Source organism: Coregonus lavaretus, assembly GCF_964263955.1.
Source record: "Coregonus lavaretus genome assembly, chromosome: 3".
Taxonomy (NCBI): domain Eukaryota; kingdom Metazoa; phylum Chordata; class Actinopteri; order Salmoniformes; family Salmonidae; genus Coregonus; species Coregonus lavaretus.
The window spans coordinates 14,057,564-14,073,230 of NC_139990.1; the positions used below are offsets into that span (position 1 = coordinate 14,057,564).

Below are 15,667 nucleotides of genomic sequence, written 5' to 3' on the forward strand. Positions count from 1 at the left end.
TGACATCATTTTCTGGAATTTTCCAAGCTGTTTAAAGGCATACAATTGCGATACAGTGAATTATAAATTCAATAATCTGTCTGTAAACAATTGTTGGAAAAATTACTTGTGTCATGCACAAAGTAATGTCCTAATCGACTTGCCAAAACTATAGTTTGTTAACAAGAAATTTGTGGAGTAGTTGAAAAATGAGTTTTAATGACTCCAACTTAAGTGTATGTAAACTTCCGACTTCAACTGTACTATTCGAGTACAGAATGGCTAAGTAATATCAGAGGCATTAGTCTTTTTCACATTACATTAGTACGATGACAAGTTAAAACAAAAACAGGGGGGAGACAAAAAGTAAAAAGAAAGAGTAAGAAATGTTCAAATTCATATTCTGATGAAGGACATAGATGAAGGACAAATAATCAATCTTTTAATAGTTGATTCAATAAAATTGGTTTTTAATTGTGAGTGAATGTTGTAAAGCTGTCATCAAGGCAAAGGTTGGCTACTTTGAAGAATCTCAAATATAAAATATTTATTTGGTTACTACATGATTCCATATGTGTTATTTCATAGTTTTGATGTCTTCACTATTATTCTACAATGTAGAAAATAGTAAAAATAAAGAAAAAACATGGAAGTAAGTGTGTCCAAACCTTTGCCTGGTACTGTATATCTATCTTGTCTATTGTCTCCTGTGACATATTACCAAGTTCTTGTCTTGCACTGAACCAGAGGAGGCTGGTGGGAGGAGCTCTAGGAGGACGGGCTCATTGTAATGGCTGGAATGGCATAAATGGAACAGTATCAAACACATAGCAACCACATGTTTGACTCCATTCCATTTTTTCCATTCCAGCCATTACAATGAGCCCATCCTCCTATAGCTCCTCCCACCAAGCAGGAACAAAGTGTCCTTTATTTTACAGGCTGCCTGCTTCCTGTCTGGGTAAGATGCAAATATTAGACTCTTGAAGTAAAGGTTATATCTAACTTCTGGGTAAGACGCTATGTTAAAAACACTACATCTTTACATTAACTGTTATTTGCATCTAACGTCACAATAATGTGAATGAGAGGAAAAGGAAGATTCTGCCGACAGAACTCATTAGGAATTTACATATATGTATTATGAAATCATATCTAGGTATGGTACTATAATTTATGAAAGCATTACAGTAGTATTGCTACTGAATTCCAGTTAGATGGACTACAGCATCATTCCAGTATTTTAACATGATCAACTATTCCTACTGAAACAGTTCCCCAAATCAGAACTGACCCTGTAACTGTAATTCACACTGATCCCAAGAACTAGATGATTCCTGCATAGGGCTGGAACAATTATCATATAATCGTCTAACCGACAATTATGGACAATAACCGTGAACAAAGAAAATGGTCAATAATAGTCTTAATACATTCATTTTAGGAGAAGAGGGGATTCAACTTTATATTCAAGTAGACATAGTATACCCAATAGCAGTTTTTCATGAAGTGGGTAAAGATGGTAATCATTTTGCGAGCGGCACAGTCGGAAGGAGAAGCTCGTTTTTGATACAGGGGTGTCACGAAAGCGGTGCTGTATTCGTTAGGTATGTCGTAACTAATTAGGTATGTCGTAGCTGAAGATGAATTATGATGCATTACAAGGTCAAAACATTTTAATAAAAACGACAATAACCATGGCTATTTGCATGACAATTAATCGTTACCCAAAAATGCCATAATCGTCACAACTCTAGCATCAGACAGGTATGTTGTGAAGGGGAGGTGTAGTAATGGTGACAGAAGTGATTGATAGCTGACACGGTCTACGTTCCAATATCCATACTAGCATACCACTTAGAATGCATACATGCTCAATAGACTGCTTCATTCTAAGTGCTACGCTAGTGAGGATATTGGAAGAGAGCCACTGTTCTTGCTGTATCACTGGTCCTTGTCAGGCTTGTAGATGGAGAGGGTTCTGGCTGAGGGGTCTGTAGCATTGATCCAGCGAGGCATCCAGTAGTGGCTGAGCCACTCAGCCTGGCCCGGGTACTGCTTCTCAAACACCTGGCGGTAGAAGTACGCCTCTTTGGTTCTGGGAGGGAGGAACGGGAACGTCTTAGGAGCTTTCTCCAGCTGGTAGTCGTTCACCTTGGAGGAGAGAAAGAAGGAGTCAGAATGTGTGTGTGTGCACGTGTGTCTGCATATGTCATGTGTGCCAGCGTGCCTGTGTGAGTATGTGCGTGCCTGCTGTGTGTCTGACTATGTGAATGTGTACCTCAGACTCCATTTGATCCTGCAGGCTGTTGTACCAGGACTTCTTGACAGACGTCATTCCATCGCTGAAGGCCTCTTTACGTCTCCATAGGATCTCGTCTGGGATCAGGTTCAGACCTTTAAATGAGTCTCTGAGGAGGTGCTTCTCCACTCCATCCTGGTTATACACACACATACATCCCTCAGTGAAACTGAACTGTTTGGAATTATAGCACCGGAATCCTTTACATGTTTGGAGACTGATTTTTGCTTCAAGGACTCTGATTTGGATACACAACACTGACAACAATCCCTCGAGACACTTTTGCAATAATACATTACTTCCGATTTCATACTCCATTATCTCATCAGAGCCAAATCTACAGGATAGGGAGATTGGGATAGTGAGGATATGGTGATTAGGGCTGAGGAGACTGACCTTTGGCTGCCTCATCTCCTCAGGCAGGGAGAGGTAGTACGCTGTGAATCTGTGGTCCAGGAAAGGCACTCTCAGCTCCAGACTGTAGAGGAGAGAAGAGGAAGTCAGTTAGGTGCCATCTTTAAATCTTAGATCTTCTGTAATGAACCTATAGCTTCTCAAAAGAAAGAAAGAAAGAAAGAAAGAAAGAAAGAAAGAAAGAAAGAAAGAAAGAAAGAAAGAAAGAAAGAAAGAAAGAAAGAAAGAAAGAAAGAAAGAAAGAAAGAAAGAAAGCAGATAGTGGTCTGACGAGTTTGAGGAATGGATGTAAAAAGTAATGAATTTAGTGAAAAATAGTTTGATGCCCTTGCCCATGTGCAGCGGTTGTGCGGTCGGCTCTCAGGACGTCAAACAGGTAGAGCTCCTTCATCAGACGAACACTGTCCTCCGCTGCTGCCTTGGGCGTGGGAGCCTGGAGCAGGAAACACAACAACTCAGTTCATATTCCCAGACATAACAACTGGTTCCAGGGTTGGGTTCAATTCCATTTCAATTAAGTCAAACCAGGAATTTCCAATTGATTTCTATGACAATGAAAATTCATGCACTTCCTGAATTAACTACTCCACTCACCACAGCCCTGTCTAGTACATGAAAATTGGTGAGTGGGAGAGAATGACATCTGATGTGGAACAGACTTACCTTGTGGAAATAGATGTATCCTTGTGTAAGCTCGTCAGAGCCCTCCCCAGAGAAGATCACCACGCTGTCAGTCTTCTCACGGATGTACTTTGACACTAGGTACATGCCTGCAGAATGAGAATTGAATTGAAGTAGTCCCTTGCAGTATAACATAAACCTTGCCAAATATTCATTTCTTATGAAAGGTTCTTGCGCCATCTAGGGGCAAATAAAACCATCTGTATTTGGCTGAAAATAAGTAAATGAAAGTAAACTGATCATCACATGAACTTTGGTCTTTACTTCAAGTTTGCACTTTTGGGACTATTCCATTGGTTCCATTGTACCAGGCAAACTGAATCACGTATTTGATCCACATATTTGGCCCAGGTCTGGCTGATAGCTCCTCTCTATTGACAGGCCACACTCACTAATCTCCCAGAATTCCACTAGAATTCAAACCAGCCAATCAGTAGGAAAAGGAATGCAGCCTGACCAGACTCCTTTTGTCCAGGTCAGTGGGCACATTGAGAAGGTACAACAAAACTGTCTAGTGTCTACGTATTTCACAAATGCGTCACCCTCATAGCCTATTAATTCAGCTTAAGTGGGATACCACTTCTGCTTGGTGTTTGGAGATCTAGGCTGATCTAAGACGGGACAGTGTACTCCCTCACCAACAGAGGCGCGTATGGTGGTGATGTCATAGGTCTCCAGGTGAAAGATGACCTCCTCCAAGGCTTTGACACCCTCCTCAGGGGTGAAGTCCACCTCGTGGTGCTCACTGCCGATGTAGGACGCCACCTGGAACAATACAAGACATTCATTCACGTATTATCAATTTATTGCCGTCAACATATTATGCCCTGTGAGCTGTAATGTATTGGGTAAAAGATGCTACAAAAATAGTTTGATTATTACTGATTATGAAGTTATACTGTTATGAAACCGATTGATTAGCTGCTAATATTGTTGCACTCGCTTAGTCTAGGAGTCTTAGGCCTAGTTAACTGGTCTGTAACCTGATTTAAGGTGCATCTATGTGAGAAATCAGCGTATGAGGACCGTGTTGTATGTACATGTGCCTAGGAGACAGCAAACTTACCAGGATCCAGGCCCAGCTCCGTCCTGACTCCTATGGGTTGGCTAGCCCAAGTGGATTATTGTTCGTTGTTGAAAAGGGTGACCAACATACATATTTACAAAAATTAACTTCAAAAGGCCGGTCCAAAACTAAAGAGGTTAACAAAAAACAAAGACCGGCAGGCCGAGAGGCTCTATGGCAGGGTTCTTCAATTCCGGTCCTGGAAGGCCAAAACACTTCTGTTTTTTATTTCTACCTGGTAGTTAATTGCACTCACCTGGTGTCCCAGGTCTGAATTAGCCCCTGATTAGAAGGAGAGGATGAAAAACAGAGGTGTTTCGGCCCTCCAGGACCGAAATTGAAGAACCCTGCTCTATGGCCACCTCTGAAGGATCCCCGCTCAACCTGATTGCTTGCACCTGATTGCCTGCACCTGTGCACTTCATCAAGGCTTGACAGAGCACCTAGACCCGGTTGCTGCTGCCCCCTGGGGGATGAGTGTGGAAGTGTTTAATCATGCTCCTAAGACCTAACCTACCCAACCTGTTCCATAACAATATCCTCTTTACTATAATGCAGAGTCTCTCTATGGAGGCTGGAGAGAGCCTCACTCACCTTGCGAGCAGCCAGGATGTCTGGGCTATCTTCAGCCCCGATAGCGAAGGTCTGGATGGGGTACTTCAACTTCTCTTCTTTGGCTAGTTTGACCAGCGTAGCTGCCACCAGACTGGAGTCCAGACCACCTGGCAGAAATATATAGTATCAGTCATAAACATGATTTACTAGCTTATCAAACGTGTAATTTGACCTATGGTGTAATGATAATAAGCATGTATTCTCATTTATTTGCAGACAAGCATAAGTGAAAACGACAAGTAACAGATCTCAAACATTACTTACTCAAACCACAAGCTTTCATGTGTGACACTACACAAAGATACTCCGTAATAGCCATTATTTGTACCTGAGAGAAGACATCCAATCCTCCTGTGGGCCATGAGGCGTTTCCGGACAGCGTTCTCAAACAAAGACCGGATGTTGCTCTTCACTGTCTCTGGGACAAAACCTACAGGGGACAGCAAGAGATCTTACTGTCATCACACAGGGACCAGTCAACTGAATGGTTAAAGACCAGCAAATCAACTCTAACATACTACACATCCAACTCCTATTGTCAGTGACTACAATGATTTCAGTTATACAAGAGGCTTCATTCGTGGCAATGCCCTCAATACCAAAAAGGTGCATCCTGAAACAATAATCAGTGAGCCATTCCTCCCTTCATCTTAGGTGTCAAACAACATTTGTCACCTTTCACTGATAGCTAGCTACAGGTAGTGGCACTGTTAAATAATCAGTAACCTTGACCCACATTTTGGCCGCTGTCAATCAAGATAGTGATGTTATGGAAATACTATGGATATGTGTGTTTGTGTGTGTGTGTGTGTACCGGAGGGTAGCCTTTCTACTGTGTCATAGGCAGCGTGGTTGGGCTCCTGGGTGCAGCAGTGGAAGCGGTCCATCTGAATAGACTCTACCTTCCCAGTGGGCTTCAGGTCAAACACCTCAAAGTGCCCCGGGAGGAACGGAGTGATCTTAGGAGGAGAGGACATGGAGTGGGTAATATCAGTCAGACCTGGGAACAAACACAAATAACATGTATAAGAACTACCATGGTAACACTTTACATTACGTTGTTGTTATCATACATGTATAGTAACACTATCATTATACACTAGTAACATCTTATTAACATGTTACATTGTACTTTACTAATTGAATTTCAGTTGCATAGCAATAGAGTTGAGCAGTTTTTGTAATTACACAATATTCTTTTTTTTATTTTACTCAAACAATAAAGTTAATCCAATCCGATCCTGAATAGGGATTGTTCTTTAATCCACTTGTGTAGCAACCAAAACCGCTCAACCCCAAAGGAGATATTAAGTAAGTAGTCCCCTCTCACCTTTAGCCTCAGAGCACACAGCCAGGAAGCCGTTGTCGGTCAGTAGTTTGAACATGGGCCGCACGCCATACGTATCCCTCCCCAGGAACACCTTCCTATTGGCTGTGTCCAGGAGGACGAAGGCGAACACTCCGTCCAATAGGGACGCCATCTTCTGAATGCCGAAGCGCTCGTACAGGTGAAGCAGGATCTCACCGTCTACTTTGGTCTGGTAGTCAGTAAACTCAAACTGCTCCTTCAGCTAAAGAAGGATGGAAAAAAGTATCAGGATTATTATGAGATATAAGACATTACAAGTGGTCATACATGCTCATGACATACACTCCCCTACATATTTATTTGTACAGTGAAGCAAAAACCTTTGGCTCTATACTCCAGCATTTTGGATTTGAGATCAAGTGTTTTCTATGAGGCGGCAGAACGTCACCTTTTATTTGAGGGTATTTTCATACATATCGGTTTTACCGTTTAGAAATGAATGTGCTTTATGTATCTAGTCCCCCCATTTGAAGGTGTCATAAGTATTTGGACAAATTCACATATAGTTTATTACATTTAGTCAAAAGTTTAGTATTTGGTCCCATATTCCTACAAACTTGTTGAATGCATTTGCAGTTTGTTTGATTGTGTTTCGGATTATGTTGTGCCCAAAAGAAATGAATAGTAAATAATGTATTGTGTCATTTTGGAATCACTTTTATTGCAAATAACAATAGAATATGTTTCGGAACACTTCTAAATTAATGTGGATTCTACCATGATTACAGATGATCATGATTGAATCGTGAATAATGATGAATTACAGATGCACAAAGATCATGCCCCCAGAACATGCCACCCTCTCACTATTACATATAACAGGTTAGCATTTTTAGGGGGGGAATGATATTTATGCATCTGTTACTTTCTCACTTGTCATTTAGTTCTCTCTCAAGTTTTTTTTATTTGGCATTTTGAATGATTATACAGATAACACACACAGCACAGGTAGAGGGCAAAACACACACGGATCCCCTACCAAATCAAACCCACCCCAACCCCCCATGCTCCAACAGAGCCCCATCCCCATATCAGACTTAAAGCAGGCATGATATAGAATTTGAGTAATATAATAAAATAACAAAAAGAAACAAAAATATAAATCAAACAAAAAGTTTTAAAAAATAATGATATAAATTGTCATTTGGGTTGGTTTATGGAGTTGTGAAATTAACTGGGTCCATGTCTTCTACAAAAGATAGGAAAGGTTGCAAGGTATTATAAAATGTAATTGCAGTCACTCGTCATTATCTAAACGGTAAAACAGATATGTATGAAAATACCCTCAAATAAAAGGTGACATTCTGTACTATCGCCACATATAAAACATTTGATCTCAAATCACAAAATGCTGGAGTATAGAGCCAAATGAAAAGTTTTAGCTTCACTGTCCAAATAAATACATAGGGGAGTGTACGTGCTCATTACATAAATTACATGCTTATAATCACAATGGATTGTAAGTAGGTTACGCACAATCGCATCCAACAATTTCCTAAGGTGCAGGGTACATAAGATGTGTGATATAATAAGTTAATGCATTGTATTTTAAGACTGAGAATACCATTATCAATATGATCTTCCTACTTTCTTCGCTCACGGTTTTCTCAAACTCACATGAACAAAAGTTTGGACACATAAGAAATTTGGCTTGGCACCTAAAACCCTCACAAACCTTTACAGATGCACAATTGAAAGCATCCTATCGGGCTGTATCACCGCCTGGTACGGCAACTGCACAGCCCGCAACCGCAGGGCTTTCCAGAGGGTGGTGCGGTCTGCCCAACGTATCACCGGGGGCAAACTACCTGCCCTCCAGGACATCTACAGCACCCGATGTCACAGGAAGGCCAAAAAGATAAAGGACAACAACCACCCGAGCCACTGCCTGTTCACCCCGCTATCATCCAGAAGGCGAGGTCAGTACAGGTGCATCAAAGCTGGGACCAAGAGACTGAAAAACAGCTTCTATCTCAAGGCCATTAGACTGTTAAATAGCCATCACTAGGCGGCTTCCACCCGGTTACGTAACCCTGCACCTTCGAGGCTGCTGCCCTATATAAATAGACTTGAAATCACTGGCCACTTTAATAATAGAACACTAGTCACTTTAATAATGTTTACATATTTTTGCTTTACTCATATGTATATACTGTATTCTATTCTACTGCATTTCCGTCTATGCCACTCCGACATTGCTCATCCTAATATTTATATATTTCTTAATTCCATTATTTCACTTTTAGATTGTGTGTATCGTTAAGAATTGTTAAGATATTACTGCACTGGTGGAGCTAGAAACACAAGCATTTCGCTACACCCGTAATAACATCTGCTAAACATGTGTATGTGACCAATACAATTTGAAGTCCCTTTGGCATAGAGATAGTGCCTTTTTAAGAAAGGAGGAGTTGCCTGGCCTAAAGCCATTACCACACTAACATTATTATGTCCCTGCTTCGTGACTAGCAAGTAGAAACTGAATATGTTCCACACCAAAACTTGGCCATTTCCCAAAGGCCTGGTCCCATTTCCATACCTACAGTTGCCTGGGGTCCAGAAGTTTGGATTCCAGGCTATACCTTATGTGTCTATGGGCCATAACTACTGTGTGGTTTGTAGATCTCCTACCATAGCCTGGGATTTGTGATGTGAAAAAATGTGGATTCCAGGCTATACCTTATGTGTATATGGGCCATAACAACTGTGGCGTTTGTAGACTTATTGAGCCTGTGATTGGTGAAACTGAAACAATGTAGATTCCAGGCTAGACATACCTTGTGGTAGTTGTAGATCTCTCCATTGTAGACGAGCCAGAGGTAGGGGAACTTCTTGATGCGGATGGGTTGCATGCCATACAGCTGGTCTACGATAGCCAGGCGATGGAAGCCAAAGCAACAGTTAGTGAAGCCGTTGACATTCTCAAAGCGAAAAGCGTCTGGGCCCCGGTGGGCGATCTTCATAGCGCTGGTGCACTGAACCGACAGGCACTCATCACTGCCAAACAAGGCCCATATACCACACATCCTGGGGCTGGAGAGGTGAGGGGGAGAGAAAGGAGATAGAGAGAGAGATAGGGGGAAGGGAGAAAGAGAGAGAGGGGGTAATAAATACATGTAACAAGAGGCAGAGCAGATGGTCTAGAGACTAGTGCCCCTTCAGCAACTGTTCTTTACAACCTTTCAACTGAGAAGGAAGAAAAAGGGTTATACAACGGACTATTGGACATATTGTACCTTTGCAAATCAGATAGGAAACTATAAGACACCACACTATCATACTTTTTACAAAACTATTGATGTCAAAAACGTATTAAGCGGTGTGTATTGGGCCGTGGATTTCATATAATTTAGCAGTAAGTGAGATTTTAAAACATAGCTTTCCAAAATGTGTACTACAGCATTGGCAGATTGATGTAACCGGTGTGAAATGGCTAGCTAGTTAGCGGTGCGCGTTAGTAGCGTTTCAATCGGTGACGTCACTCGCTCTGAGACCTTGAAGTAGTTGTTTCCCTTGCTCTGCTAGGACCGCGGCTTTTGTGGAGCGACGTGCAACGATGCTTCGGAGAGTGTCCGTAATCGATGTGTGCAGAGGGTCCCTCGTTCAAGGCCAGGTAGCGGCGAAGAGAGGGACGGAAGTACGCTGTTACATTGACAGCTGCTTGAGTGCTGAATCACATTCAGGAAAGCTGATGACAGAATTGGGCAAGCCCCACGCTACAATGTATCATCGTGTTACGAAGTATAATTTATCAATTCGTGGCAGCAAAACACAGTTAGATCCAGATCATTACCCATTATAAAAGAAAAACAGAAACCGTTTCATAATGTGAGTCCCCATCACATTTATTCAAACAAATACTGTGTAGCTCTGCTCGACACACGGTAACGTAAAGGTATATTCCATGTGGCTTTGTCATGTCGCACAAAATACCCGGCAATAGAAAGAACGAGTAACGGTTATCTCCATATGAGAATTCAAACACACATATTCGATTAAAAGGCATGCAGATAGTTTACTGAAAGACATACCTTTTTTTCGCGGACACAAAAGGGTGAAGCAGTAGTATTCTCCTCAGCGGCGGAATGATGCAACGCGAGCACTTCACTGATGCAGGCACGTCAAAACTAGCGTACTGACGATGTACTTCCCTGAACTGAAAGAGGGGCGTGACTTGCAACATCAAGTTCGGGTTGCATCAGTTTATGCTTAAATTTGAGATGATCAGATTTCACATACATTCTCGTTAGTTTTCCAGCCAAAAGGTGACAATAGACATTACATTACATTTACATTTTTAGCAGACGCTCTTATCCAGAGCGACTTACAGTTAGTTTATTTTTCATACTGGCCCCCCTTGGCAATCGAACCCACAACCCTGGCGTTGCAAACGCCATGCTCTACCAATTGAGCTACATCCCTGACATATGTTAATATATAAACATAGATGCATATAGCATGTGACTGGTATTATATTTCAACATGGCAAAAGGAGGTCAACATAATAAACAAGGTGTATAGACTCATTTGGCTGAGTTCACACAGGCAGCCAAATTATTATATTTTGTCCACTAATTGGTATTTTGACCAATCTCATCAGATCTTTTCACATATCTTATTAGCCAAAACACCAATTAGTGAAAAAATATAAGAATTGGGCTGCCTGTGTTAACGCAGCCTTAAACCCAACTCAAAGGAAAAGCTATTTTTTTTATACGCGTGAACAAGCGTGAATACGGCTCGTGTAAGGTAAATTGCCACGTGCCGATTAGGCCGCCCAGAGTGGCTCGCACTTTCGATTGTGCGTCAACAATTCAGCATAGCAAGTTTGTATGATGGTCTGGTTATTAAATGGGTAAATAGTTTAATCCATTCTCCATTTCATGAATTTATTCACAGGTAAATAGTAATATGCTCTAAAATGCTCCTCTTACAAACAACCTTTGCTGCCCTGTTTCCAATCGTCCACATGGCTGGGAGAACCTATTCAAGTAACGTTATGTAAATGCATTTCGAAAATGTAAAACAAAAACGATTATTAAATAACTAGCTACAGTGTAGGCCAACATGCTGACTAGACCGGACGCGCATGTTGATTGTACACCCACACCAGACGCGATGAGGCAATGCAGGTTGAAATGTCAAAACGAACTCTGAACCAACTATATTTAAATTTGGGGACAGGTCGAAAAGCATTAAACATTTATGGCAATTTAGCTAACTAGTTTGCTGTTGCTAGCTAATTTGTCCTGGGATATAAACATTGGGTTGTTATTTTACCTCTACTCCCGAAAACTAATCCACAGATAAATGGGTACACCGACTTCGTTTCTAGTAATCTCTCCTCCGTCAGGCTTCTTCTTCGGATTTTATATGGCGGTTGGCAACCAACTTTAAGGCGCATTAACACTAACGACTGGAGTGTGGACCTCAGTTAATACGTGGGTATATGCTCCTAAAAACCAATGAGGAGATGGGACAGGCAGGACTTGCAGCGCGCCAAGAGTAAGAAATAGACCAAATTCTGTTTTAGCGCCTGGCTACGCAGACGCTCGTTGATGTGCGCGAGCAGTGTGGGTGCAATGATTGAATGACATGTATGTGTACATTTATTTTGCAACGCGAGCGCTGTGGTCAGCATGCTTAACTCAAATGAGCTGCTAACGTAGCTAGCTAGCTATCTAGCCAACTTTACATACTGTATAGATAGATATATAGATAGCTAAGTGAATTAAATATCACCAGCTACCTAACCTCATATTAGCTAGCTATCTTGATGTATTTATCACTGTAAAAAACAAACTCCAAATACATTTGTAGGTAGCTAGCTAACAGCCATGGAGGAGGGTGAAAGGATAGTAGCCCCAACTCAAAGTGAGAGTAGGCTATTCTGGATAGGGCAGGTACTTTTGTGTAGTTCCAGTCCCTAGAAGTGAGGACAGAGATAATAGTAACATAATATTCAGTGCGGTCTAATTTGAGTATAATGAAGTATTTATTTTTTTTGCGATGTTTTCTGTCCTCGGATACAGAGAGCTGTGAAAGCCTGTCTGCAGATGAAGAGGTCCCAATGAAGAGCAGTGGTTGTCAGTCCTGATCCTGGGGACTCAAAGGGGTGCACATTTTTGTTTTTGCCTTAGCACTACACAGCTGATTTGAAATGATCAACTCATCATCAAGCTTTAAGTGATATTTATGTATTAATTTGTGATGCTATCCTTAATATGATCCTGCTATTGTCACATGCTACACATGCGTGTGCACATGCATCTATTTATCCAATGTTATCATGATGTTTTAAGGGATATTATACTTTAGTAATCCACAATGACCTGGTGATGTAAAAGTCTAATAATGACATTATCTTCCATATTCCTACAGATACCTTGTAACTGGAGATTCCTTAAAAACGACTGCCTACAGTTACCATGTAGGGCACTGCAAGGTTGGGTGACCAGGGCCATCTGGGACTGCCTCCTAGGGGAATTCAGGCATGTGATGGCTACCTGTGTCCTGTATAACTTCATAAGGATGGACACGAGGACCAGGAGGGGATCTGCAGCTCGCCGCCGTGTGCCAGAGAGGTCTGCTGCTCTGCAGGATGTTTCAAGGATGGGGGCCAACAACGCAGCATAGGAGGCAATCCATGTGCAGGAGATCTTCACCTCCTACTTCTTCGAAAAGGGTACTGTTTTCTCAATAACAGTCTCTCTCCTTCACTTCATCCCTCTCCCCACTTCTCCCTAAATCATCTCGGTTATATCAGCTGTGTCGGTGAACCCCTCCCGCATCTGAACTGGCTGACACATAAAGGGCACAGCATGATCAGAGGTGAGAGGTCACTTGGTCGGGTCAACAGGAAGTATTATTAAAGAGATGCTTTACATTGAAATACAGATAGATGTAGTAGTCCCAGAGTTAATGATCCAAGGTCAGTTTTGCATTTCACCTCCTGATGATTATGATGACTGACAGTGTTAGAATAAAAAAAACAAGGCTTAATCATGCTCTCTCTCTCTCCATCTGTCTGTCGTGTGCAGGTATGTTTTGATGTGAGAGAGGATGCCAACCCCCAGTCCCGTCATCGCCATCTCACCCGCTCTTAAGATAACCTTCGGGCCAACTGGGGGCCCAAGACTGTTAGGAGACACAGCTAGAGACACTATTATGTAATTGTGATAAACTGAGAGAATATTAGGGTAGCACTGTAATTCATTAATCATATGCTGCCTTCCCTGCTCCTCTGTTCTTACCTCTTTCCCTTAGTCTTTTACACTCTCTCACACCTCTCTACCCACCTCTTTCTTCCTGTTTTTTATATAATGCACACCAGATGTGCATTGAAGTACAGACTGAACTTGTATTTATAATATATTACAATTATAATATTTATAATGCATGTATTATGTATTTATAACCCTTGGATAATGAACTTCTTTCAATAAAGCCTTTCACATTCTCTACTGGTTGAAATAAAGTCTCTCATTTGATGTCCTCAGATCAATGCAGATGAAGGAAATTAGATATTGAGATGAACCGGTTTTAGAGTATTTACATGATGCATAGGAAGTGTAGCATACCGTTTTTTAAATTCTGTTTCTGTATATATGAATTACAAATCAGCCTTTAACTAGTAAAATCATGTTTCTAGTCTATTGCATAGTTACAATGTGTAACCATTGATGTCCCAGGACCAGTAAACACTGTTGAAGTGTATGATTGTAATACATACCTGCAGACAGAGCATCATTCAAATACTGGAATTTGATACTCCTGGTATTGGAATCTCAGACATTCATACCTGAACTGCACCTTTATTTGCCAAGGTAGACTACATGATCAGTTAATATATTAACATTTAACATTTTAGTCATTTAGCAGATGCTCTTATCCAGAGTGACTTACAGTTAGTGAGTGCATACATTTTCATACTGGCCCCTGTGGGAATCGAACCCACAACCCTGACGTTGCAAGCGCCATGCTCTACCAACTGAGCTACACGGGGTCCAACATGTACAGGCTACAATGTGGGGATCTCATGCATGGTAATAACTACATGTATATACGACTTGCATCCTTGGCACAAAGTTATTTTATATTCTACTCAATCCATAGGCTTCATTAATGTCATTCAGACTGTTTTGAAGTTGATACAACCGGCTATGATTGCTGAAGTTCATAGCTAGGTTCTGAACTAATTCGTATACCAAACGTTTTAGGGTCCATACACAGATCGGCTACATAGCTAGCTACACATCCATAGGCATACAGGTATTTTTTATCCTCCACTGCACAATAAGCAAGAAAATAGTTAGCTAGCTAGGTTACTTCAGCTGCATTGCATGGCAAATATCAGCAAGGCAAGTTTACAAAATTGTACATTCAATTTGCAGTAAATGCTTTATCTAGCTAGATTCTTTACATCCACTGTTTCACAAGACGACAGCCTGGTTTGCTGCTTGTTTCAGGAGTCCCTTAAACATTCAACAACCACAATTACAATGTCATACTCAAGTCACAACGCCCATAAAGCTAGTCAGCTAGCTTGCTAAATAGCGATTTTCGTAAATTAACTTTATGATAAACAAAATATGCATAAACGTTTGTCTCTACATTAACTAACATATTCCTCTCAACTGTAAAATGTTTCCATAATTCGTTATGACGTTATAATTACTTAGATTTGCTTCCATCCTAGTATCCCATCTTTGCTGAAGAAAGTCTCCAGCCTTGGGTCGCATAGCGTCAAACCACTCGATATGATTTGTCATCGCCCAGCGGTCGCCGCTGGTGATTTGCATAAAGTTGGGAAATGTTAAACTTTTTCACCGCCCAACGGTCCCCGCCCTCTCCGCTTTCCTTCCATTGAAAATGAATGGGAAGCGGTGTTTCACCGCGCGGCACCGCGTGCTAGTGAACGTCTGGAATTGTGATATGTATAGTTAAAGTGTAATACTTATTGTTGATAAGTTTAGCTGCCAGTGCCAATAATACATATTTGAAAACAACAACTTTATGCCTACCTTTGATGATTTCGAGCAAAGGCATATAGGCAGGCTATGGCTGGGACACTCGAGAAACTCAGTTACAAGCGAGAATACTGTTATGTAGAAAGTAGGAGACTTGCTAAATTCTTTAACTGCTAGGGTGTATTAGCTACAACTCTCCTCACGTTCAGTGAGCCAACATAACAGGAGGCAGGTATGGTGGCTCCTGTAGGACAAAAACACTACATGACCAA

General features: G+C 41.4%; 1 protein-coding gene across 3 annotated transcripts; it reads right to left on the reverse strand.

Moving 5' to 3' along the window:
* Nucleotides 1–399: 399 nt before the first annotated feature.
* LOC311124099 (asparagine synthetase [glutamine-hydrolyzing]-like) lies at nt 400–12,001 on the reverse strand. Of its 3 annotated transcripts, none has more exons than XM_084158256.1 (13): nt 11,707–12,001; nt 10,458–10,582; nt 9,204–9,459; nt 6,388–6,628; nt 5,872–6,057; nt 5,386–5,487; nt 5,037–5,164; nt 4,015–4,141; nt 3,359–3,465; nt 3,028–3,128; nt 2,678–2,759; nt 2,261–2,416; nt 400–2,133 (listed from the first exon to the last, which is right to left on the reverse strand). In XM_084158256.1, exons 3-13 carry the CDS (start codon nt 9,450–9,452, stop codon nt 1,924–1,926), a joined length of 1,689 nt encoding a protein of 562 aa, XP_084014382.1. In that variant the 5' UTR covers nt 9,453–9,459; nt 10,458–10,582; nt 11,707–12,001; the 3' UTR covers nt 400–1,923. The 3 variants fall into 3 exon arrangements, with proteins under 3 accessions (XP_084014382.1, XP_084014381.1, XP_084014383.1); XM_084158255.1 differs by having other exon boundaries at nt 10,458–10,634; nt 11,707–11,999; XM_084158257.1 differs by lacking the exon at nt 10,458–10,582 and having other exon boundaries at nt 11,707–11,990.
* Between the last annotated feature and the right edge of the window lie 3,666 nt (nt 12,002–15,667).